This window comes from Alexandromys fortis, unplaced genomic scaffold, assembly GCF_014885135.2.
Source record: "Alexandromys fortis isolate MF-2015 unplaced genomic scaffold, M_Fortis_MF-2015_v1.1 scaffold_2_26212498_36691700, whole genome shotgun sequence".
NCBI classification, from domain to species: Eukaryota; Metazoa; Chordata; class Mammalia; order Rodentia; family Cricetidae; genus Alexandromys; species Alexandromys fortis.
In genome coordinates, this window is record NW_026067931.1 from 6,767,163 (window position 1) to 6,792,185 (window position 25,023).

General features: G+C 41.6%; 1 protein-coding gene across 6 annotated transcripts in view; it reads right to left on the reverse strand.

Annotated features, from left to right (window-relative positions):
- Window positions 1-903: 903 nt before the first annotated feature.
- Window positions 904-25,023, reverse strand: part of C9orf72 (C9orf72-SMCR8 complex subunit) — a 30,764-nt gene continuing 6,644 nt past the window's right edge. For 2 of the 6 annotated variants that reach the window (XM_050145492.1, XM_050145493.1), the window contains exons 2-11: window positions 23,987-24,472; window positions 22,804-22,863; window positions 18,575-18,670; window positions 17,588-17,652; window positions 15,611-15,683; window positions 13,522-13,638; window positions 8,735-8,970; window positions 5,812-5,869; window positions 4,801-4,910; window positions 2,888-4,680 (exon numbers count right to left, since the gene is read on the reverse strand). In XM_050145492.1, coding sequence (XP_050001449.1) covers window positions 4,494-4,680; window positions 4,801-4,910; window positions 5,812-5,869; window positions 8,735-8,970; window positions 13,522-13,638; window positions 15,611-15,683; window positions 17,588-17,652; window positions 18,575-18,670; window positions 22,804-22,863; window positions 23,987-24,430 — 1,446 coding nt within the window. In that variant the 5' untranslated portion in view covers window positions 24,431-24,472 and the 3' untranslated portion in view covers window positions 2,888-4,493. Of the gene's footprint in view, window positions 1,228-2,887; window positions 4,911-5,811; window positions 5,870-8,734; window positions 8,971-13,521; window positions 13,639-15,610; window positions 15,684-17,583; window positions 17,653-18,574; window positions 18,671-22,803; window positions 22,864-23,986; window positions 24,473-25,023 lie in introns of those variants that run through there. The other 4 variants (XM_050145496.1, XM_050145495.1, XM_050145494.1 and 1 more) reach the window with 4 other exon arrangements.

Here is a 25,023-nt window from a genome sequence, read left to right on the forward strand (position 1 = left end):
GGATTGGGATAATAGCTACCAGGAAACATTTTTCCAAAATTGCACTATACTTAAATATGTCTAAAACAACCTTGCCTGGTGTCAGACTCACGCTAAACCGAGTTTCCTTTTCACCTCAGTGGTTACTTTCTCTACCAGCAGTAGAGCTAGCAGAGATCCTCAGAATGAAGAGATTTGTTCCTCTGTGCACTCCCGGGCTTGATGTTCTGTCTTCCGTGGGTGTGGAAACAACAGACCAAGTGACTATGGACCCAGACAGGTATTTCTTTCTGAGTTGACTTTTCTCAGGGGTTCTGTCCCAGTGCTGGGATGTTGACTAACAGGATGTAAATCAGTATGGCTACCACGGAGAACAGTATGTAGAGGCTCCTTAAGATGCTATAAACATGGGGGTTGGGGAGATGGATCTGGAACACAAGGACTACAGTTCAGATCCTCAGCACCATATAAAAAGAGCTGGGCAGGCACCCCATAATCCCAGTGCTTAGAAGCTGAAGACAGAAGACCCTTGGGATAAGCTATCTAGAACAACTGAATCTGCAAGCTGCAGGTTTAGCAAAAGACCCAGTGTCAGTAAAAGGTGGACAGTCACTGAGGCAGAGATCCAATGTCAACTTGTCCTCCGCATGAGTGTGCCGTTTGTGTATGCACACACTCAAACACTTATATTTACACATGTGAACACACACACCCACACCCCTAAAAATGGATCTTCCAGATAATCCATCAACCCCATTTCTGGAGATAGAACCAAAGGAAGGGAAATGGTGCCAGAGATAACTGCCTGCCGTATTTATTGCGACACAATCCACAGAGGCTAATAAATCCACATAGATGTTACTCCGGATATCAGTCTTGATGCCATTTGTCTAAGGGTTTCTATCGCTGTGAAGAGATACCACGACCACGGCAACTCTTATAAGGGAAAACATTTAATTGGGGTGGCTCGCTTACAGTTTCAGAGGTTCAGTCCATTATCATCACGGCAGGGAGCATGGTGGCGTGCAGGCAGACATGGTTCTGAAGAACTAGCTGAGAGTCCTCCATCTCGCAGAAACCAGGAAGTGGACTGAGACCCAGAGTGATGCTTAAACAAAAGACCTCGAAACCTGCCCCACAGCGACACACAGGGACAACACATCCACAGTGACACACTTCTTCCAACAAGACCACACCTCCCAATGGTGCCACTTCCTTTGGGGGCCATCTGCTTTTAAATCACCACACCTTCAACAGACGAATACAGAAAATATGATACATACAGACAAATGTGTTATATGGCCATTAAGCAGAATTAAATACTGTTATTTGCAGTGTGATGTATGGAAATGGATCTGGAAAATATCACGTTAAGCGAAATAGCACAGAAAGACAAGAACTGAGTGTTTTTTTCTCACGTGCGGACCTAGAGACTTACCGAAGGTAGAATCAACAGACGCTGGAAAGAGTGGGGAGCAAGGAGAAAAGGCAGCTTTTGACCACAGCATGCTCTGTGCACGTAGGGAAACACTAGTGAGTTCGTGCACAAAATTACTGCGTGCTAATGACAATTTAAAAGCTTACATTATAATAAAAAGTGGTTTTAAAACGAGCCTCGGCAGAGCTCGAGAACATAGACTTGATTTCTCTTCAATGCCCTTCAATTTAACAATGCAGGGGACTCACTACGGGGAGGAATTCGGCTAGATGCTGCCTGCTCAGGAACAACCTTAACAGCTGGGGACAAAATCGAACGGGAGCAGTTATTGGCTGGAAGTCAAGCTCTGGCTTTTTCACATCTAAGATGACAGTTATGACGGTGGCAGACGGAGCCAGTCCTGGGGGAAGTGTTAATTGAGGCCAGTAACACTCTTCATTACTTCAAACCCCACTCAGCAGACTGGGAGAGAGATCGATTTGTGCAATTCCACAACAGTCAGGGTGAAGTGAGGGTGAGCCACTATTTTTCTGTTTAGCTTGCAGGACTTTCACATGGGTTTGCTTCCTAATTTGAGAATCCCGTACTCTGCCGCAGTGCTAGGAGCTGAGGCCAGGGCGTGCTGCGAGCACTCCAGCTCTGGGCTGCATGTCTAGCCCTCTTCGAGACTCTCAATGCTGCGGCGAATCTCTCAGCTCCACTGCTCTACTTGGGAAGAGACGTTTTCTCTTGGAGTGAAAATGTCAATCTCATTTCTTGCTTTTCAAATAAAAGCGCCTGAATGTGCTTTGTTCAGCTTTTGGATTTTAAGTTGGACACCTGTACCAATCACTTAGAAAGAACAAATTCGTTTAGATTCTATTAATATCACTGGAATAGGAATCTTACAAATGTGCGTGCGCACGTGTGTGTGTGTGTGTGTGTGTGTGTGGTCCGTGTGTACATGGCAGGGACAAGCTGCAGGAGTTTCTTCCTTCCACCACGCAGGTCGGTGACTGAACTCAGGTTGTCACAGTTGGCAACAGGGACCTTTACCAACTGAACTATCTCTCTGACCTCCTCAGTAGGGAATTTTTCAAAGGAGAATTTAAGAATTAATTTGTGTGTGAAATATTAATGTATGATAGAAACAAATCGAGATTCAATACTGGAAGTTAAGAGGGTCCTGCAGCCTCATGCAGCCCAGGCTGGTCTTGAATTCACCATGTCTTTGAAGCTGTTGAATTTCCGATGCTCCTGCCCCAACCTCTCCAGTACTGGGATTACCGGCATGCGCTATCCTACTTGGCAGTTTTCTTATTGTTCTTTTAAATGTGACAGCCTCGCATCATTCATAAACTTTGAATATCTTTTTTGAAAGAAAAGATTAAAAACTAAGGTCTAGATTCAACATGATTGGCAGCTCAATGGGGAGCTAATCCCACCCCCCTCACTGCTGTATTTTACCTGAATGAAGAACTAACACAGGCAGAATTTCCAAAGTATTTTATTCAAAATTCCCCATCTAGGAGAAAGGATATATAACAGTGTTTACACATGCTGCAATAACTTATTTCACTGTACAACTTACATTCTCTGTAACAACACAGTAAACCCGTGAAAGAAAACAATTAGCACTTAAAGAAGACTCCTGTGTGCAGCAATGAGTGCGGGACACTAAAAGGTGGGATCTATACATTTCACCACAACTGAGCGGCTTGGAGTTTGGAGTTCATAAGCCAGCCTGGTCAGTGCGTGTTTAAAAATTGAGATGTCTACACTTTTCTGATTTGTAATATCAAAACCACTCTGACCTTTCAGAATAGAACTTTTTTTTCTTGATGAATTTGGTGGGTGAAGAAAGAACTTTATTTTCATCCCTTTTGTAAAAAATAAATATATTCTCCCTTTTATGTTAATCCACAGTTTTAAATAAGATACTACTTGTGTTTATTCATACCTATGCTAACACTGCTCGGGCACAGGGCTCTGCTAATCAGCATTTCACAACCAGCAAGACGCTCAAACATTACAGGAACAAAAAGAGACCACAGAGTTTGCCATAATAGCACCTAGAAAAATAGCACTGGGGGCAAATTTCTCCTGCTGTTCTTGTGATGCAGGCAACATGGCAAACACCACAGAATACAGACAGAAAACGGAAGGAACGAGGAGAGAAGCTTTCCTGACCTTGAGAGAAGATCTTATAGCAAACATATTCTGACGGATTTTACAGGGACTTCTAAGCCAGGCACATGGCAGACTGTGCACAGCGTAGTCAGATGGGGACGACTGAGCAGTGAAATCTGACCCTCCGCCAAGAAATTATATTTCCAAGACTGGGAAAGGCACAGGAGGTGCACATTTTAATTTGGCTCAAAAAATAATGAAAATTAGCTTTAAACTGTTGGCAACAATTACAAAAACAAAAATGTCACTTCCTTTGACAAAATTACAACAATAAACCAACAAAAGCACACCACGGTTCACGATAGCTGGTGAGCACACACGACTGCATGGTGTTTCTCACAGACTGCATCTGAAGGACGAAGTCTATAAAGGAAGGTCTAACACTTGATGTCACCCAAAGCTCTGCTTTATCAACGCCTTCTTCCAAAACTAACCCGTAGTCAAGCTAAGTTCCTTTCTGTGAAACTGAAAACTTCCAAGGTTCTAATTTTCAGTTGTTGCAGAAGCATGTAATCCTACACACGCGGGGACACTGAGGGACAGAAAGTCAACTTACACTGTGTCTGTAAAAGTTAACTAGGGTTTCACTGTGATACACGTAAACCATGAGTCATAAGATTCAAAAACAACAGCAGTTATATCAAGTTTATATCCTACCATTCATATCTTTAAAAGACAGCAATAGTATTTAGGATAACCGTAAACATAAGTCCCTAAGAGAGTACATCTATTCTAGGAAAAGAGACATTCACTGTAACGCTGCACCGAACGCCCCTGTGCAGACCTCTAGTGACAAGTGTAGTGTGACTACCTCCAGAGCACAGCTGGAGGAAGGGCGTGTTCACACCTCGGAGCTACTGCAACGGCATGCCTGGCCGTGATGAGACAGACACGGCAAACCACAAGTTTAAAAAGTCATTAGAACATCACGTTCTTGTACACTAGTGTAGAAAGGTCTCCCAAAGATGAAAGAGTGTAGGCCTGGCTTAATTTTCTCAGCTAGAGCCATTATTATGTTAAGATCGCCCTCTGCTGTTAAATCAAGATCTATCTTCAAGTTCCGAAGAGACTTAAAGGGCTTTTTCCCCTTCTGCCTATAAATAAAACAAAACAAACAAACAAAGAAACCAAACATTATAATACAGACATTGCTCAAAGGGAGTGAAACAGAGACTCACAATGCATAGAGGTTTTCTGCAGAGGAGCTGACTCACGTGTCGTCCTCTATGTACTTGATTAGCGTCAAGGCTTTTCTGTGGAGAACAAGCAGGAACTGTGCGAGGAAGGTGCTCCTGAGAGACAGCCCAGGCTTCAGGTGGAAGACCTGCAGGGACACCAGACAATACAGTTCCGATACATTTGTATGTGGCAGCTTCCACGACGACGCTGACAGCATCTGACACCCGTCACCCAGTACAACCACTTCTTCAGATTCCCAAAGGGCAGCACCGTGGCAATGGCGATGGTCTGGAAACACTGACACTTGACAAGATTTCCGATTTTACTGCTCAAAATGCACTGTAGATTTTGCATTCTACACCAAAATATATCCTTATTTTATTATGAGAAATCCTTCTGTGAATTGTTTCGGGTTGTGTGAAGTGAGGATGAAGGGAATTTCATTTCAGCTTCAGGAACGTGAAATTGCTCGACTACGGATGATCCTCTAACTCGGCACTGTCACCCGTCACACAGACCCGGATCCAGACCTAGCCCTGGTTAACATGAGGATCTCATTATCTAAGCCGGGTCTGGGATACAGGGCCTTGGCCTGGCTCCCAGAATGGTACTGTAACAAAGCTCTAGTTACAGTTAGAAACAAGTCCCATGCAATCATCCTCCTTTCCAAATGTGTAACTCAGAAGAACATTTTAGAACTGAGACAAAAGAGATGCCACGATTTAAACACACATCTACTAAGCTTTGATAACATTTTCAATTCAATTAAGGCAAATAAAAGCACACCCCTCTTCAATGAAAAACCCCTTTAAGGTATAGATAGGGCAGTAGTTAAAACAATTACTGGGATGGGGAATGCTGTTTTTTTAACTGTTAATATACAGGCTATTTCCCATTAATAATTCAAAGGCAACTTCACTTACAGACTTCAGAAAGGGCTATAAACACTTTAGTTCTTTGTATGTATTTTGTAGACATGGTGGGACATAATTTAAAAGAAAACTTGCAATATCACTTCCTCTGGCCATGGCTGGTGTCATGTTTACCTGGTCCAGGAAGGCTTTCACTAGAGTATCTCTGTGTAAGACATCTTGGAAAATATTCCTAAGAAGAAAACAGTCCAAACATTAATGGTTATACAGAGTCAATTTCCATAACCTCTCACTCAAGTCAAAAAATTAATGTTTCATAAACAGATATGTAAGAATACAGATGTGAATATTTGGAATGTATACTTAGCTTGCATGAGCCCCCTGGGTTTAATATTCAGTACACACAAAATGAACACACACACACACACACACAGATACATTTAAACTCAAGGGAACATTTGTCCATTACTGGTGGTTTTTTCTAGCCAGCATAAGCTGAGTATACCCCAGGAAGTGCACATGCCTATCTGTCAATGAGTTTTAGAACCCATCCCTTACAAACTGGGCTTATGTCAAGAGACTCACTACCTGTAAACATGAGCCAGCATCCCAGTAAGTTACTACCTCAGCAATGGCTGGCATGTAAACTGCAGACAAAATGGCCAGTTGAAGTGAGCTGTGTCAGCCTGATCAGAGCAGATGCTAACAGAGAAGACTGTTTTTTCTCAGACCCCATTTCCTTTCATTGTTTCTCTTCCATTTTCCCTAGGCTACTGTATTCATGTCGAGTGAAAGTGTAACGTTTATTATGACAGGATGGATGAAAAGCAAGATCGAGATAGTAGAGATCATAATATGCCTGGATAGGAAGCGAGAGCAGGAGGGGAATACGCAGAAGTAAGTGGGAAGCACTGCAGGTTTCTTAGTCTTACGAGACGAGTGAACCAAGCTAGAGAGAGAAACCAAGAAGGGGGAGCCAGGATTTCATAGCAGCACTGGGCACCAACAGCACCGTCACTGGGCTTCATGGACAGGTTAGGGCTCTGGGCCCCCATTTTCCAATTTCTATTTTACTGAATAAAAATCTGGATCACTAAAGAGCTGGAAAAGCAAAGACTATCTCCAGGGCAAAATATAACTTCCTGGTTGGAAATATTTTGACAATTTTATATTCGAAACATTTACTTAGAACTGGAAATAAAATTCTAAAATCATGACATTATTTTATCATGTTAGAATAGCTGACCAATTGCTTTTGTCAAATCTGCCAAACAAACATTCAAAAACAAAAACACGAACAGGCTGCAGATCTATTTATGTCCACATTTTTCTGAGAAGAGATTCTAAACAATCAAATAAAAAACAAAACAAAACAAGACAAAACAAAAAACAGGACCTTGGGCCCATTAGTTATGAGAAAGACGCTGGCACGCGGACTCAGTGAGAAGAGTTGCACGTTTTCCAAGACTGCCAGTATGTGAACTAGTGAAAGGGAATTCAAGCCGGGCGGTGGTGGCGCACGCCTTTAATCCCAGCACTCAGGAGGCAGAGGCAGGCGGATCTCTGTGAGTTCGAGACCAGCCTGGTCTACAAGAGCTAGTTCCAGGACAGGCTCCAAAACCACAGAGAAACCCTGTCTCCCTTTTCTGAAGCAATTCCTGTAACCTTTCAAAGCAATCCAAAGAGCACAGGAGAGCTAAAAGGGTTCATCTACGTGTTAAGAGCTCTGGGCATGATGCTCTCATCTGTGCAGTTTACTGTGGCTACTGGTGCGCCCCATGTTTCTCTTTTGGCTGTTTTCTTCTTCAGAGACATAAGATATACCAAACAGTAAATCTGCTCCAAATTTGCTGTTGCCTAAAACCCTTCAACCCACATAATCACAGTAAACATATTTTGAGTATATTCTAAGGACTATCCCGATTTTAAGCACTTCATTGATTCAAGAGAACAGAAATACCATATTGCAATTCTTTTTCAGGATTTAGAACATCATTTAAATACTTTTTTGAAGTTTTGAAATTCAAGATGATAATTTTTATTGTAATCAATAATTATTTCCTTTACTTGGCTGACTACATTTTCTGGTAAGAAATAAGAAATAAGTAGCAAAATGTACAAAGCAAAGGAAACAGGTGCTTTTTTCCCCCATATATATCAGCTGTTTTTTTTTCTAGGTTTTATATTCATATCTAAGAAAAAAGGCTTAGAACTACCGCAGCTTAGGATACAAGAATGTTCAAGGATCATTATATACTAAATTACCAGCAGGGCTGCCATTTTCTGACTGATCCTTCTTACCCCGGCAATTCACTAAGTAACTAGGAGTTCAGTACATATTTACCAAGTGTAGCAAGCAGCATAGAGTCACACCTGATGGAGATGTATAATCAACTCCTGAGATGGCTAAGGCCTGACCTATGCTATGATCACGCAATGATTATCAGCTGCCTGCATATGCGTGAACCTATGGGCAGTGCCCACCTGGCAGTTCGGGGTTGGCAGCCCATGCCTGCTTAAGGGCTGGGAGAGGTTTGCCAGGGGAGAGGGGAGAGAGGTCAGAGAGAGAAGAGAGGGAGAGAGAAAGAGAAGGAGAAGGAGATAGATTGCTGTGAATAAAGTCCTGAAAACTGCTGCAAGAAGAGCTCCGGGTGTTGTGTTTTTCCTTGCTGGTAGAGGGTGGACGTGACAACCAAGTGTTTAATTTTTGAGGAAATCTTAATCTGTATTACAGGAAATAATATTTTAAGAAATGAAGATTTAAGCCAGGTGTGGTGGTACACACCTTTAATCTTAGAACTTGGGAGGCAGAGGCAGGTGAATCTCTGTGAGATTGGGGCTAGCCTGGTCTATCTAGTGAGTTCCAGGCCAGTTCCAGTAAGTTCTCAGTGGGCCATATAGATCTCCCCAGTGAGACTGTCTAAAAATAATAATAAATATTTAAAAATAAAGAAAATGTGGCTGATTAAATGCTTCTTCAGGCATCATTATGCTTGTCACGTCTTTCCTTTTAAGTACAACTTGCACTGTTTTTACCCGTAAATGACAAAAAGTTTATGTTGTTTGACAATGACGCCCAAGACCAAGTGTCACTTACAAATCAGGGGTGAAGCTCTCATCCGTGTAGATGATGGTGTCCTGAGCCATGTCCTCTTCTGAAGTTGCCCTCCAGAAGGCCGTCAGCTCCGATCTCATGTACCTGCGTTGATTGTAGATGTGCTCGTGACACGGTGGCATCTGCTTGACGGTATTGACATCCACGTCAATGTGCGTGGTGGGGTACGGGGCATACATCACTTGCCGGAAGGGCAGTACAAAGCTTCCCGTTGCATCCTGTCAAAACGAAGAGAAAGCTTACTGGCCACATGCCAAGTGAGAAGCCATTTTAAAAATAAGGTAATAATGATAATGGAGATGCATCCCCCTGCACATCTGGTATAAGGCCCTCTCAGAAACAACATTCAAGAGGTTACTATATAAAACTCCAGTCACTACAGTTTGTGCTTATAGTGAAGTGAAAGGAGTGTACAGTGCACCATTTAAGAAGTGGGTCAGAACATGCCAAGTGTAATCCAACAGCAGAGCGTGGCACAGAATACACACAGAAGAAAACGGCTACAAAGACCAGTGCCAATCGTTAACGGTGATTACTTGCTGGTCTTTTTATCCTTCCTGTATCTAAATGACTATGTACATAAATAGGAAAATACTTGCCCCTTTCTAGCTGGCCGGGCAGCCAGTTACCATGTAACTTAACCGCTGTGTATGTGATAACATGCTAAGAGGTGTGAACTAACAGAAGATAGAGACTGCCTAAGCCTTTCACTCTGAAAAGGCTAGGATAATGACTGTCTCCCAAGGTATCTCTGGAAAGCTCTAGAGCTTAGCTTTGCTTGGTGAGCTCTCAGTGTTTCACTCAGTCAGGCTTTGCATTCCCCTGGGCACGTGGCACAGAGGCTCTGTCAGAAGTTACAGTACATAACTGAACAGGGGAACTTCATTGTGCCGTTACAGAAAATTGGTAAAATTGGGATTTGTAAAGTTTTCTTCAGTTCTGAGCTCATGGCAGGTGCATGATTTGAAACCCAAAAGCTGATTTTCATTTTGGGGGTGAAAATGGAGATTGAAGTCAGGACCTTCAATTTTCTAAGTCAGGAGTTCTCAACCTTTGGGGGTTGGGATCCTTTCACAGGGTTCGCGTATCAGATATCTTGATATCAGATATTTACATTACAATTCATAATAGTAGCAAAATTATAGTTAGGAAATAGAAATGAAAATAATTTTATGATTGGGGGGTCACCATATTTGAGTCAACAAATCCCCTTTATTTGTTACATTTAATTTTTAAATAAATATAATCCTAACACTCAGGAAGTTGAGGCAGGTGGATTACTGTGAGTTTAAGGCTAGTCTAATTTTAGACCAACTTGACACAAGCTAGAGTTATTAGAGGGGTTGGGTCAACAGAGAAAATGCCTCTGTAATACTGGGCGATAGGCAAGCCTGCTGGCATTTTTTTAAAAAAGAGATCCTGAGGGAGAGGCCAGTCCACTGTAGGTGGGGCCACCCTTGGGCTGGGAGCCCCGACTTCTATAAAGAAACAGGCTCAGTGAGCTATGGAGAGCAGGCCATTAAGAAGCATTCTTCCATGGCCTCTGCATCAGCAGCTGCCTCCGGGTTCCTGCCCGGCAGGAGCTCCTGTCCTGACTTCCTTTGGTGATGAACTGCAATGCGGAAGAATAAGCTAAGTAAGTCCGTTTCTCAAAGTGGCTTTGGTCATGGTGTTTCCTCACAGTAGTAGTAACCCTAACTAGGACAGAAGTTGGTACCAGGAAGTCACAATTACAGTGCCAATTAAGTGGTATCAGCCTGAACGGCTGGGACAGGGTTCCCCAGAAGGTGGGAGATGCTTTGAATTAGTGTCCGATATATGGTAGTTTCTCCCGCTAGTGAGGATCCACAGGTCCAGGAAACAAGGGATAGAAAAGAGAATATTTCCATCCACTATCACCCCTAATGAACCACTAGGAATTCTTTGCTTCCTGTTTCTGTGACCTTAAGTTCTGTTGGCCTGGCAGTTTTGGTTACTGAGGGAGTGCTCCTGCCAGGAGACACAATGAACACGCCACTCAACTGGAAGCCAGATTCTCCGGACCACTCTGGGCTTCTAATGCCCTTAAGTCATCAGGCTGAAAAGGAATAACAGTGCTAGGAGGGTGGGCTGCTCCAGATTACCACAGAGAAATTGGATTGCTTCTCCACAATGGAGGTAAGGAGGATTATGTCTGGAGTGCAGGAGATCCTTCAGCGTGGCTCTTGGTGCTACCATGTCCTGTGATGGAAGCTAATGGGAAACTACCACAGCCTAATCCAGGCAGGATGTTTCCTTTCCTCCATGTCTTTATAATGTCATATAACACCAATTAAGAGAATATCAATGGTTATCAAGTTTGAGACACTACAAGAATGTCCCTCATGGAACATTGCCATCTCTTCTAAATTTATGTTTACCGCTGTATGAGGGATAATAATAATAATGCATTTCTGATTGTATGTGGGATGGTTATATCATGTTTAGGTTGTTATGACCTGGTTATTGTTTTTATATGGAAATTAATCATGAGGAGATATGGTTGTGTGTCAAGTTGACAAGGGGTGAACTTGTGATGGATACTTTTGGTTGTTAATTTGATTACATCTGGAACTAAAATCCAAAAATGGAGGCACACCTGTGGGGTATTTTTGCTTAACTTAAAGTAACTTCTAATCCGAATCTTTGAGGTAAGAAGATATGCCTTAATTCAGATCATTTGAACTAGGAAAAAACATGCCATTTAAGGCCATTTAAAAATTTAATTCCTCCCCCAAATTAATACATTTTAAAATACATTTAATCCAGATCTTTAATCCAGCTCTAATCTGAGCCACACCTTCTGCTGGAAGCCTATAAAGGACTTGGAAGATGGAAGCTTTTGCTCTCTGCCTGCTAGCAAGTTCATTCCTTCACCGGCCTTAGAGCCTGCTTCTATGGGATTCCAGTGTGTACTGAAGACCAGCTGAAACATCCAGCCTCATGGACTGAGAAACTTCTAGATTCTTGGCTTTCTATTCACAGCCCTCTATTGTGGACTAGCTGGACTGCACCCATAAGTCATTCTAATAAATTCCATATAGATAGATAGATAGATAGATAGATAGATAGATAGACAGACAGACAGAGAGATAGAAAGATAGATATAGAGAGACATTGAGATTAATCCTATAAGTTTTGCTACCCTAGAGATCCTTGACTAATACCCATCCACCCATCCATCCATCCACCCAATCAACACAGAGCAATTGTATTTGCAGGGCACAGTGTGACATTTCAACACAGGTATACAAAGTGTATGATTTACTCACGATGTCATACCTATCACCCCTGAAAGTTATCATTTCCTTTTGCAAGGAACATTAAAAATACCCCATATGAGATATTTTAAAAAATAAAACTGGAGTTGAGGCAACGGTTCAGTGGACAAACTACTAATTGCTGTACAAACAGGAGGCCCCAACCTATGTGAGGATCCTTAGTATATCTATAACAGCCGCTGCAACAGCCTGTGCCTATAACCCAATGTGGGGGTGTATGTGTGGGCAGGCAGATGTCAGGACCTCACGACCCAGCTAGTCTAGTCAGTCATCCCAGGTTCTGTGAGAAACTCTGCCTAAAAAACACAGTGGAGAGTGATAGAGTCGGACACCCTATATCAACCACTATCCTGCACGTTTCTCCCCCTCTTTCCACCTCTCTCTCCTAAATAGAAAAATACAGTTGACTGTCATAATTTTTCCATTTTGCTATGCTTACATCCTCAAGAACAACTATGAAAGAACCCTGCAGTGATCATGAAAAGCTATTTCTTTCTGGTTTTGTGTGTGTGTGTGTGTGTGTGTGTATGTATATAGGCGTGTTTATACACACACACATCTATGGATATAAGCGTGGTACACATTCATGTGTATATGAGTGTTCATGTGTTGAGTATATGTGTGAATGCATGCGCACATGTATGCTTATATGCCTGAATGTGGAAAACTGAGGTTGATGTCTGGAATTTTCTATGGTTACTCTTGCACCTTATTTTTTTTTTTTTAGGTAGGGTCTTTCAACCAAATCCAGAGCTTCCTGGAAAAACAGTTATTTCTACTTCATTACTGAGAAAAGTGCTAATTTATATTTATCTGTTTTCCTTCTTGAAAATGAACCAAATTTAATACAAAAAATAAAAATAGGGCTGAAGAGATGGCTCAGCGGTTAAAAGTATTGCCTGCTCTTCCAAAGGTCCTGAGTTTAATTCCCAGCAACCACATGGTGGCTTACAACCATCTGTGGTGAGGTTTGCTGCCCTCTTCTGGCCTGCAGATATACACACAGACAGAATATTGTATATATAATAAATAAATATTTTTAAAAAAATGTAAGTACTAGAAACAGACATTTTGCATAAGCTTTAAAAGACATTTTAATTTTTAAAAATGAGCAAGTATGTACATATGGTACATATCCAAATCTCCTCAGTAAGAAAAGAAACATTACCATTTCAGAGGCTCAGTCTGATTCAAGCATATATTTAAAAAGAAAATACTGAGGCCAGACACATAGCTAGAGGGAACCAAGTGAAACAGAAACACTATCCCACGGGGCTTCATGGACGACACTAACTACAGAGTCAAGGACATACACTCCGTGCTCAGAACTACTAAAGAAACCCGTTCTCAGACAACAAAAACTATGCTACATTAAATGCTAACAACATGCCTTACAAAGATTCTCAGTACTTATTCCTAAAGTTCACTTTTACTTATAGCTTCACAGGTGATAAGGCACGGCAAGCACACCTTTAGCAGGCCTTGGACAAAGAGTCCCGATTCGTACTTAAAGGATGCGTCTGCTTCACATAGCCTGGAGCATTTCCTCTCGGCTGGAGTCAGAAAAAGGCACAACGTTCTCACTATCTAGAGAAGAAAAGATTTGGCGTTGAAATGTGAAGTTAAAAGACCACTGTTTGTTTATGGGAGAAACTTTAAATAGAAATTTTTGTTGCTGCCACTAAAACAGTTCCCAAGTAAGGAGCATCCCTTGCTTACCTGAACAGGCATGGTCAGAACACGTACTGCTTACAGAGGGATTCTGTGGCCAGTTAAGTTTAGGAAGTAGTTGGTAAATCAACTGCATCTCAAAACTGGTTACATTTGAATAACTATGGTTGTTCTCTAAGTGAGCAATATTCATTTATAAATTTAACTATATCAAATTGATTTGACCATGGAACCTTTATCTCAGTGAGAAATAACAACCTAATACATTAACTGACTTCACCTCCACCCATCAACAACCACTTTTCAAGTGAGCACTGGGAAACTCATTTCATGCGTTTAAATGAGGGCAGCACCCTGTGATGCGAACGGACAAACTCGGTTACAATGAACAAGAGGGACTTCCACACCTTCCACAGAAAGAACTACTAAATTTCACTTGAAACAACTGCAAGTGGTGGGGGTTTAGAAGTCGGGCACAGCAAGAAGAGCTGGCTTAGGGCTGTATTAGGGGACAGAAGAAAGCCAGGTAAGCGCGACTATGTGGGACTTGGACCACATCCAGAGACAGTTTGGGTTTTCAACTAGAGTAGTGCAACTTGTCTCTCAAAATGAAAAGATGGAACACAAGCTATTCACCTAAAAGAAGATGAAAAATGAAAAAAAAATTGATAAGTGAAGCCCAAACCATAGAGCCTTTCCCTTCATAACGCCAATCAAGATGTCTGCCCCGTGGAACTTAAGGCTTCCAGCATCTCAAGTGGAAAGCTACTTTTGGGGTCACACGTAACAGCCCCAAATGCCTTGATAAAATATAATGAGAGATTTATTATTCTCTCATAAACGGTTGAATGAGAAACATAAATGTGGCAAATTAAACTTCATATAAGTACACAGGATGGTTCAAAAAAAAAAAAAACCCGATAACTCTATAAAGCAAATGCCATCCCTAACATGTAAAATTTTTGAAAACGAAATGAAGTTTGTTACAATTAATATAAATATATATTTATGTACCTTTAGTGACTATAAAGATAGCTGCATACTTTTAGCACTAACCTTGAGGAAATATCTGATCACTTATCTTAGAATTCTCCCTACATGTGTGTCTTTTTTTAGGGAGCTACCCTGAAAACGTAGACACACCTACATCCAAGCTGTTCAATTCTGTTCAATGCTATCTTTCCTATAACTTTCCTGTCAACAGGAAAATTGTTTCTGTGTTCCCCATTATGCCCACAGTAATAACCTCATATATTTTGCACATCACCTCCAGAAGCTGAATGAATTATTTAACTTCCTCTTTTATATTATCTATCTTTGGATTCTCTCAAATATTTGTCCTAAAATTTATGTGCTCACTCTCTACTTCCTGATTCTATTTACCAATACAGTTTCCTAGTTGCTCACATACCCTGTAACAAATGGTTTAGTAGGTAAAGTCATACAGGAATACAAAACTAGATATTGAAAAGTATCTCATTTAAAGGCCAGGCAAGGTAGTGCAGACTCTAATCTCAGTATTTGGGAAGAAGAGGCGAGTGAACTGTGAGGAGTTTGAGACTAGCCTGGCTTACAGCCCAGACTATACAGTGAGACTCTATTGCAAAAAACAACAAAGCATAAACAAAAAAACTCATTTAAAGGTTTTTTTCTCAAAACAATTTATGATACAACTAAGAGTGATGAATTATCAAAATTAAAGTGGTAACTGAATTCTTACACATTTTACCATAGTCATTTTTGTTAGAGGTATCAGAGTAATTTGGTAAAATTACATTGCCTCCTTATACTATAAGGCTATTTCAATTGCAAGCTAGTATTTGAACGATAATTCATGAGGTGCTAGTAGTGTTAAGTCCGATCTTATCTGCACTACAAAAGGAGTTACCTTATTTACTTTCTCAGCACTGCTGCCTACGACGACGGAACAGCCGCAGGTCTGCAGATGTGAGCTGATGGCACTGCGGGTAAATGAAAACATCACAGGATGACAACTCCACAAGGAGAAAACCAGTGAGCTTCCAACAGCACACAACAGCCTTACCTACAAACACCAAAGCTATCACTAAAATGTCATCTTTTATTTGTGCAAAACTGCATTTTCTAGGGGCCTTTCACAGACTTCTTATTACCTGAATCTTAAGACAACCCAGGGCTGGAGAGCACTTGCTGCTTTTGTAGAGAAGATCCAGCACCCAAATGGTGACTCACAACTATCTACTTCCAAGGAACCCAAAGCCCTCTTCTGGCCTTCGCAGGTACCAGGCACAGGTATACATGTGCTCATACAGGTACTCATGCACATAAAATTAAATAAATTTTACAGAATTTTTTTTTTTTTTTTGGTTTTTCGAGAAAGGGTTTCTCTGTGGTTTTGGAGTCTGTCCTGGAACTAGCTCTTGTAGACCAGGCTGGTCTCGAACTCACAGAGATCCGCCTGCCTCTGCCTCCCAAGTGCTGGGATTAAAGGCGTGCACCACCATTGCCCGGCTAACACCATCATTTTATAGTAATTTCTTTAAAAACATATTTGAAAACAACATATGAATGGCTCACACCAGCATATAGTGCTTCCAGTTCAAGCCGGTAAGACCTTTTCTCCTAAAGATGCTCACACCAGGCATTGTGAGCTTAAAGGAAGAGAATGTAGACCTAGAGGTAAATACTTATTTAAAAAAAATACTTGGGGCTGGGGAGATGGCTCAGAGGTTAAGAGCATTGCCTGCTCTTCCAAAGGTCCTGAGTTCAATTCCCAACAACCACATGGTGGCTCATCTGTAATGAGGTCTGGTGCCCTCTTCTGGCCTGCAGGCATACACACAGACAGAATATTGTATACATAATAAAAAAATAAAAAAATACTTATTCGCTTCTCATTTTTACAAACAAATGCTGGTGACAATCTGCAACTTGTGCAGTAAGATCAGCACAGGAGATGGGGCCCAAGTGCCGAACACTCACTACTGCAGATGACACACAGGTGCTCAGGAAGTACAGGCTGTTCCGCCTTTCACCCGTCGCAGAGCAAATACAAATGGAAAGCAGTAGCTATGGTTACGGAGGGACTGATGTGCCTGGCACTGTGCTAAGTGCTTTCTGTGATTCACCTCATTCAGTGCTCACAAGGGACCTATACAACATCTGTTATTGGCAGGCGGTGGAGATGCGTGCCTTTGGTCCCAGCACTCAAGAGGCAGAGGCTGGTGGATCTCAGTGAGTTTGAGGTCAGCCTGGTCTACAGAGCGAGTTCAGGACAGCGAGGACTGTTATATAGAGAAAACTTATCCAGGAAAACAAAACAAAAAATTAGACAAAAAAATAGCTGGTATCACTGTTCACATTTTATAGATAAGAAAGCTGAGGTACACCTTTGGGTGGCTTCACCATGCTGACCCAGTTGTACCCCCCACAGTTGTAACTAGTCTGGTTTGAGAGTTCATGCTCTTTAAGTATTAAATTCCACAGTTAGATAAAAAATACCAGTCCAAAATATGAATGATTTCTATTTCTAACCTACAAAATTCACAAAAACTTATGATGCAACTCAATTTGATAGCTTTCTATGGCTTTTTTTTTTTTTTAATGAGAAATACAAGAAGAAACCAGACCCAAACAACAGGCCAGCACTTCTCTGAGTAGTATGGGAACTCAGCCTTGTTAGACTGCGGAAGAGGTCACATCAGAGATGTCACTGTATGAGTGAACACAGTACACATATGAGCAACAGTTCAAATGTGCAATGCTCTCTCTAAATAATTGGAGTAATAGTATTCTATTCATTTTTTCCATTAAATCTCATCATGGGTGAGAATTAAGATTTTTATCTCCTTTACCAAGCATTCAGAAAAAGAAGTAAAATTCTTACTTGAGCAGAAAGCCTTCATGACAGCTGTCACCAATGTCGTCATCGTTGAGCACTGTATCAGCTATCTAAAAGGCACAGACACACAGTCAGTCTGTTTACAGCAGGGTGAGAGAGCTCGTAGGAGTGAGCGTGCTGACGTCTAGAGTAGACACGACACAGCACTCTCATTATGAGCATCAAGAACACCTATAAAACCGTGCTGTGCACGTACTTTTCAGAAGAACAAAGGGGAAAGTTGGCCAGGCAGGTTAAACAACAATTTTTACAGTGGGCCCCTCTATCAGAATCAGGGGCCCAAGCTCAAGGACAAGTCAGCATTATGAACAGTGTCTAAAGACAGCTACACATGGAAAATGTGTGAATGAAGTATCTTCAACAAGTGATTAAAGAAACTGCTGAATGAGGAGCTGGAGAGATGGCTCAATGCTTAAGAGCACAAGCTGTTCTTCCAGAGGACCTGAGTTCAATTCCCAGCACACACATGGGAGCTCCCAGCCGTTTGTAAGTCCAGTGTCTTAGGGATCTGACACCCTCTTCTGGCCCCCAGGGCACTGTATGCAAATAGCACACAGGCACACATGTAGGGAAAACACCCAAGCACATGAAAAATAAAAAAGAAAATAGAGTAAGAGGCCCCCCTCACAGCTTCATTGGCACACTTCTCTGTCCAAAAGCAATGTATGTAATACCAGTTCCTTCTAGAAAAGCCTGGCACTTCCCCCTCTTCTAGGAAATACAAAATTAAACTTAAGTTTAATTTATCAGAACATGATTGAGTAAAAAAGCCTGTTTGGTCAGAAAAACCAGCATTTTCTGTATGCTTTCTGGTCTGAAGTTGATAGATACTTCATGTGAACAGTAGTACAACAAAATTTACATTATTAAAACAAGAACATTACACACACAGAGACGCACACACACACACACACACACACAATCACTCAAGGGAATCCATAAAGGGTACAGATAGAAGCCGATGGCAGTTACATCTATTTCTTCAGGAACACTGTGTGACTTCATAGATGCAAGCAGCTCCATCACAGGAATGACTTCCCCAGTAAGCATGGGAATGATACTCTGACCCTGTATCAAACATAACAAAGTGAAGGAAATCACTGTGTGGGTGAGCCAAGTAGTGAAACTGTTTCAATGGACGCAGAGAGTAAAATACCCTCCAGGGAACTGCTCAGCACAGCCCCAGACAGGTCTACCACTCCAGAAACAACCGTCAAGTATTTTCATGCTCTTTAAACTTGTTTTCATTCTTTCGGGAATAATTTCCTTTGGTGAGAATGAGCTATTTTTTTTACTATCACAGGCAAGGATTAAACGACAGTGCCACAATTAGGAATGGTCTCCTTTGGAATTTAACTAAGACATAGAAGCTCTTTACATTTTCCTTTTAAAAAGTGAGAATTCAAGCATGAAAAGATGTTGAATCATTAGAAAGGAACCAGAAAGGCTCCTCTCAATATCCAACCTTCTCGTTAAATGACATGATCTCCTCAAATGTATACTAAGTTGCCACACAGAGTAAGAATCAGTAAGATACAGATCTCCGTGGAGAGCTTGCCAGATAGTGCTACCATTTATTGCATCTCGGAAACACTGCTTTAAAATTTCTATTTCCTGGCATCCAGTTGGCGGCGTAACTGTCGTGTGTGACACAGGAGTGACACCACTTAGTTATGACCGTCTCTCCCATCAGCCTTTGGTCACCTAAATGAGATGCTGAAGCTGTCAAGTGTCTGTCCATCTCAGCTAAACATATTTTAAAATTATTAATCACTTATATTTACTTCAGTAAGTTTTCTTCATTCACACAGGTTTCATGAAATGATTATTTAAACCCCTCACATATATTTTAAAGTTAGAACCTGAAATTGAGGGCTGAGGATGATAAACCACTGAGTTAAAGATAAACAGCTGCCTGGCATGGATGAGGCGCTAGGTTTAATCCTCAACATACAAACAAAAATGCATTTTCAAATTCCCTTATCACGGAAGATACTTAATTCCTTTGGGAAATTATCCTAATCTATAAATGTCTATGTAGATATAGACAGTTTTATTATTTCAAAAAAATTCATCTTACAGTGACCTCCAGAATAAACTACTCATGGTTTCTGTTTTTTAGAATAATTGTTGAAACATCTGCTTATAAACACAATTAAGACAATGTACTGAACAATGTATGCTAAACTTCCTTCCCTGTTCAGTGACTTTGTCAGGGGACGGATAGAAGGGCCCTGAGCTGGCGAGGGCTGAAGTTGTTTCTGAGCGCTGTGCCATCCAGAAGCAGTAGCATGACTCATAACAGAGCAGTTGCGAGCACATTACGTCAGCTGCTCAAACAGAAAGCAGAAAGGGGAAGTTTTATGGGCTCAGGCATACATAGTATTCCAGATGTGGCCTCTTGGACATTCATTGTCACTATAAGTGAATGAACAGTCTCACTGGAGAGCAAGAAAAAAACCCTTACAGGACAAATGCGGAAGAAACTGGCTCCCCGTGCTTCTCTAAATTGAACTTCTGCAGGACAATGTTTCCACTTAAAAATCTCTTTAGTTTATTCTCTGTGTACTTTCCTCCCACGGAAGGTGAGGACAACATTTTAAAGTAGAACCCTAAGACCAGAAACTCAACCTAGTAAGTACAGGATTCTGGCTTTCAAAAACAAAATCTCACAAAAATGCAAAATTTTATTTGGTTCTAAATTTCCTGTGTTGAAATGACTCTCCGTAATTACTCCAGAAATACAGTTCAGAGGTCAGTGACAGGAACTTTACTCTTGGAGACCCTCTTACTGATCAGTAAGCAAGTAAAGATTAGACTTTCAATCTTTTAGCGTCAGGTCTTGTCCCAGAATATTTCTTTTTTTGTTTTTGTTTTTGAGAAAGGGTTTCTCTTGTAGCCCTGGCTGCCCTGGAATTTGCTTTGTAGAAAGCTGCCTTTGAGCTCAGAGAATCCCTTGCCTCTGCCTCCCAAGTGCTGGGATTATAGGCCTGTGACACTACCGTCTGGCCCCTGAAAAGTTAGTATTTACCATTCATAATAGTATAACACATAATTTTGTAAAGGTCAATGTGTATATGTGTCTGTGTGTGTTGCTAGGTGTGGTGGTTTGAATAGGAATGGCCTCCAGAGAAGAGTCACATTTGAATGCTTGCTCCATAGGGAGTTGGCACAATTAGGAGGTGTGGCCTTCTGGAGTAAGTGTAGCCTTGTTGGAGGAAGTGTGTCACTGTGGAGGTGGGTTTTGAGGTCTAATATATGCTCATGCCCAGGGTGGCAGAGTCTCCTGCTACCCGCTGATCAAAGAGTATGGTAGTGGCACACACCTTTAATCCCAGCATTCAGGAGGCGGAGGCAGGCAGGTCTCTGAGTTCGAGGCCAGTGTGATCTACAGAGTGAGGTCCAGAATATCCAGTGTTGCACAGAGAAACCCTGTCTGGAAAAAACAGCAAAAAACAAAACCCAAAACAAACAACAACAACAAAAAAGATGTACATAATAAATAAAGAAAAATAAAAAAATACCAACAATATTAAAAAAAAAAAAAGATGTACAAATCTTTGCCTGCATGCCACCCACTGTAATAATAGACTATGTAAGCCAGTCCCAAATAAATGTTCTCCTTTATAATGTTGCTGTGGTCATGGTGTCTCTTCACAGCAACAGAAACCCTAAATAGGACACAAGGGATCCAACTGGGGACCATGCCATAAAGGACAGGTAAATATTCTACTACCATACCCTCAAACCCCCATAAAAATGTGAAACAATTACTTTTTTCAAGTGCCATTCCGTTTCAGTCAAGCTAAGGAAAATGGGACAAAAGGCCACGAGCCATGTTTAACGACTGGAGTTTGAGAAGGAGAAATAATGAGAGTGGGTGGCATGCCAGGGTGATGGGAAGTAGCCCTTTCCTGACGGGGATTCCCCTCCCGACACCCCTCAGGGGAACTTGTCTGCCCCACACTGATAAGGTCTGCAGTGAACTTCTACCGGGGAAGCCATTTCATCACAACCATGTTTTTAAAACTCCACTGTTGGTTCCCTACGGTCATTCAGAGCCACAGGATAAACACAGCATTCCCTAGAGTCAGGGTTACTGGAAGCCTGCGTGGTGAGAGGGCAGAGGATATTACCAGCAAGTTTCATCAATGAAACAGATAACTCTACCAGGGAATAAATATAAATAGTCTGAGTTTTCAAACGGCCAAATAAGCCTTTAAAGAAAACTGCCTGCAGCTGGGTCTGAACCCCTAGATAGACACCTCAGACGCATGCTCACTCCCTTCACACAGCCAGGTCTGGATCTGATGGGGTCCCAGTGCTGAGGGGAAGTAGATGTAAGGCCCCACCCCTATCCCAGAGACTATCTCCAATTGATAACTGCTCACAAATGAAAAATTCACTTTCTCCAGAAGTTTCACTGGATGTGCAAATCAGTCGTAAAGCCAGGCCGCATGCCCAGCAGTAGACGGCCAGCACAAAGCAAAGTCAGTGGCGTCTTTGGAAGTTCTTTGCTCATAATGCCATAGCAGGGCTTTTCCCCCTTTATTACATATTATGGTTTCCAGTTTTGTGTTTTTAGTGGGATTTCTGCATATATAATTGTGTGCGTCTGTGTCTATATGTGATTCTTGAGCTTTTCCTTTTGTTCCTTTTTCTTCTATTTGTTTTTCTTGTCCTAGTCTAGTTTGTTTTTATCTAATTTACTTTATTGTTATTATTACTATTATTATCTTAGAGGCCTATTTATATCCTAACGAGAGAGAGAGAGAGAGAGAATGGGTATGGATCTGGGTGGGCTGACAAGTGGGGGAGGTTCTGGGATGAGTTGAGGGAGGGAAAACTATAAGCAGAATAGATTATATTTTTAAAAATCTATTTTCAATAACTAACTAAATAAATCTCATGTAATTTCTTACTTTTACTATGAGTAAATGATCCCAAACTTATTCTGGTAGATTGAAAAAGGGAATCAAATATTAATTTATAGATATAATTATCTCTTTTTTTCTTTTCAAGTCTTTAGATTTAGGCTGCCGAAATTTTATTCAGTTCATTCTACACAGCTTCACAAGACTTATCCGCTCCCTCTGTCAAGTGAACACATCTTCAGCTCCTTGACGGAAGGACAACCCCCCCCCCTCCTACAGATGTACGCAGTGGGGAGAGGTCATGGCAGCATGTGCAGTGTACTCTACCTGGTCTTCCATTCTTTCTGTGCCTTCCAACACAATTTTCTGGACATTTTCTTGTCTTTCCTAAGAAAAAGAAAATTTACTTTACCATATCCATTTGACGATTGTTTATTTCTCAATGCAGATACGCTGTCATGTGTATTTCACAGGGAAACCCTTTCTACTGCAGGTGGGGAAAAGATGGTGACGAGAAACTATCCCAACAAGTTCAGGCTCTCACACACAACGTAAAATATAATCAAAGCATCTTTAATCCCACAGTAGAGAGATGAGATAACCTGGCAGAGAAGAGTCCACAGAACACCTGCAGCTTCAAAAGAAAACAATTACACACGACTCAAATCAAACGAGATCGACTTGCATCTGAGGAAGAGAGGAATGGCTGTTTCACTTTTGTTTATTCCTGGGACTGAATCTCACGAGGTAGCCTGGGCTGGCAATGAACTCCAGACCTCTTGCCTGAGTCATGAGCCCTGCGATTACTTGCCCGTGCTACTACCTGCAGCTAAGCTTTTCCAATCTGAATGACTCTCATTAAGTATGTCAGAAACAAGGAAGTGGGTCTGCAGCAGGGGTAGAGAAAACCAGTCTTAAAACATGCTATTTCCCCTTCTAATAGGCTAGCGGTCTTATAAAATTAGTTACACTTTCATGGACTTTCGGGATGGTATTAAAGTGGAAAATAAGAGGGAGAATTGTAAATATCAAGAGAAAACAAGATTTCCTTTAGCTAAATTTGCAAATTGAAAGAAATAATTCCCTAGAGTCAACGTGGTCTATGCTCAGTCTTACAAAACTGGGAACTTGGGAAAACAACTTTGCTACAAAAGGCTGTGTGGCTGACAGCCTAGAAAAACCTTTAAAGGTTTATGCTTTCACACAGTTGTGGGAAAAGAAGTCACACAAGAAAAGGGAAACAAAAAGGACTTAGAGTCAAAGTTTCCAAAACAAACTCAGACTAAATGTTAATCCCTTAACTTTTCACTTGCAATGGAGAGGCTCTATCACATCTTCTATTACTAAAGTGAAGACCATAGTCACGAGACCAGATCTCTCTGTATTCAGGAGACACAAAATAACTGCTACCATCTGGTTTTAGCTGCATATAATTTTCAAAACGTAAATGTAAATGGACTAGAAAAACACTGGATGCCCAGGTTACCATGGACACGTAACAGGCCCTTACCTTGTGCATCCATATCCTTCCTTTCCGAATGATGTGTGTTAACCTGTCAACACACACCCTGTGCAGTGGGAGGTAGAAACTAAGCTCTGTCTGTGGAAGGATAATCGACAGTCCGTACGTGCTCCGGTCTCCATTCCAGTTGCCGTCGAAGATTAAAGAAACGATAATCACTCCTTTCTCAGATAAGACAAAAAACTTTACATCAATAGCTCCGCTCTCTGCATTTCGAAGAATTTCTCCATTTAGAGTGTGGTTGGCGAGAAAAGTTATTTCTCCATCACTGAGAAGTACCTGTTCTGTCTTTGGAGCCCAAATGTGTCTTACTCTAGGACCGAGAATGTTATCCCAGTAAGCAAAGGTAGCAGCCAGCAACGGGGATTCACCACGCAAAGCAATCTCTGTCTTGGCAACAGCGGGAGATGGTGGTGGGCAGATAGTCGACATCCCTGCATCCCAGTTCTCACATTCTCCAAATGTTCGCAAAAGCTAAAAGGGAACATACAAAAACAGTGATCAGGTTCAGCCTTTTAGAGATATCCATCTAAACCCCAACTGACTTAGAAAAATGTTATATACTAAAATAATGACTAAGCCTTTATTAGCTCCAAACACACAGCCTTCATACAATTCTAATGACTGGATATTTAGTCCCTAAACCATTTCAACTAAAGAAGAACCAAAGAGGAAGAAAAGGGCTCTCCATAGGCAAATGGAACCTTACTTGCAAATAGGTCCAGTTAGATCAAGATGGTCCACACTGGAGCAGAATGGGTTCTACTCCATAGCTGTTGGGCTTAAGAAGAGAGAGAGGGAAGGAGAGCGAGAGTGGAGAGCGGCAGAGGGAGAGGGACCGACCAAAGCAAAGCAGGCCAGCTGCAGGAAGGCAAAGGGCAGGAACTGGAATGTTGAGTCTGGAAGGCAAGAGTACCATGGATTACTGGTCCCCACCAGCTGTGGAAGAAACAAGGGGGTTTCCCTGAAGCCTTCAGAGGATCATGTTGCTGACAATCACTTAACACTGGCATTAAGCTTAGAGT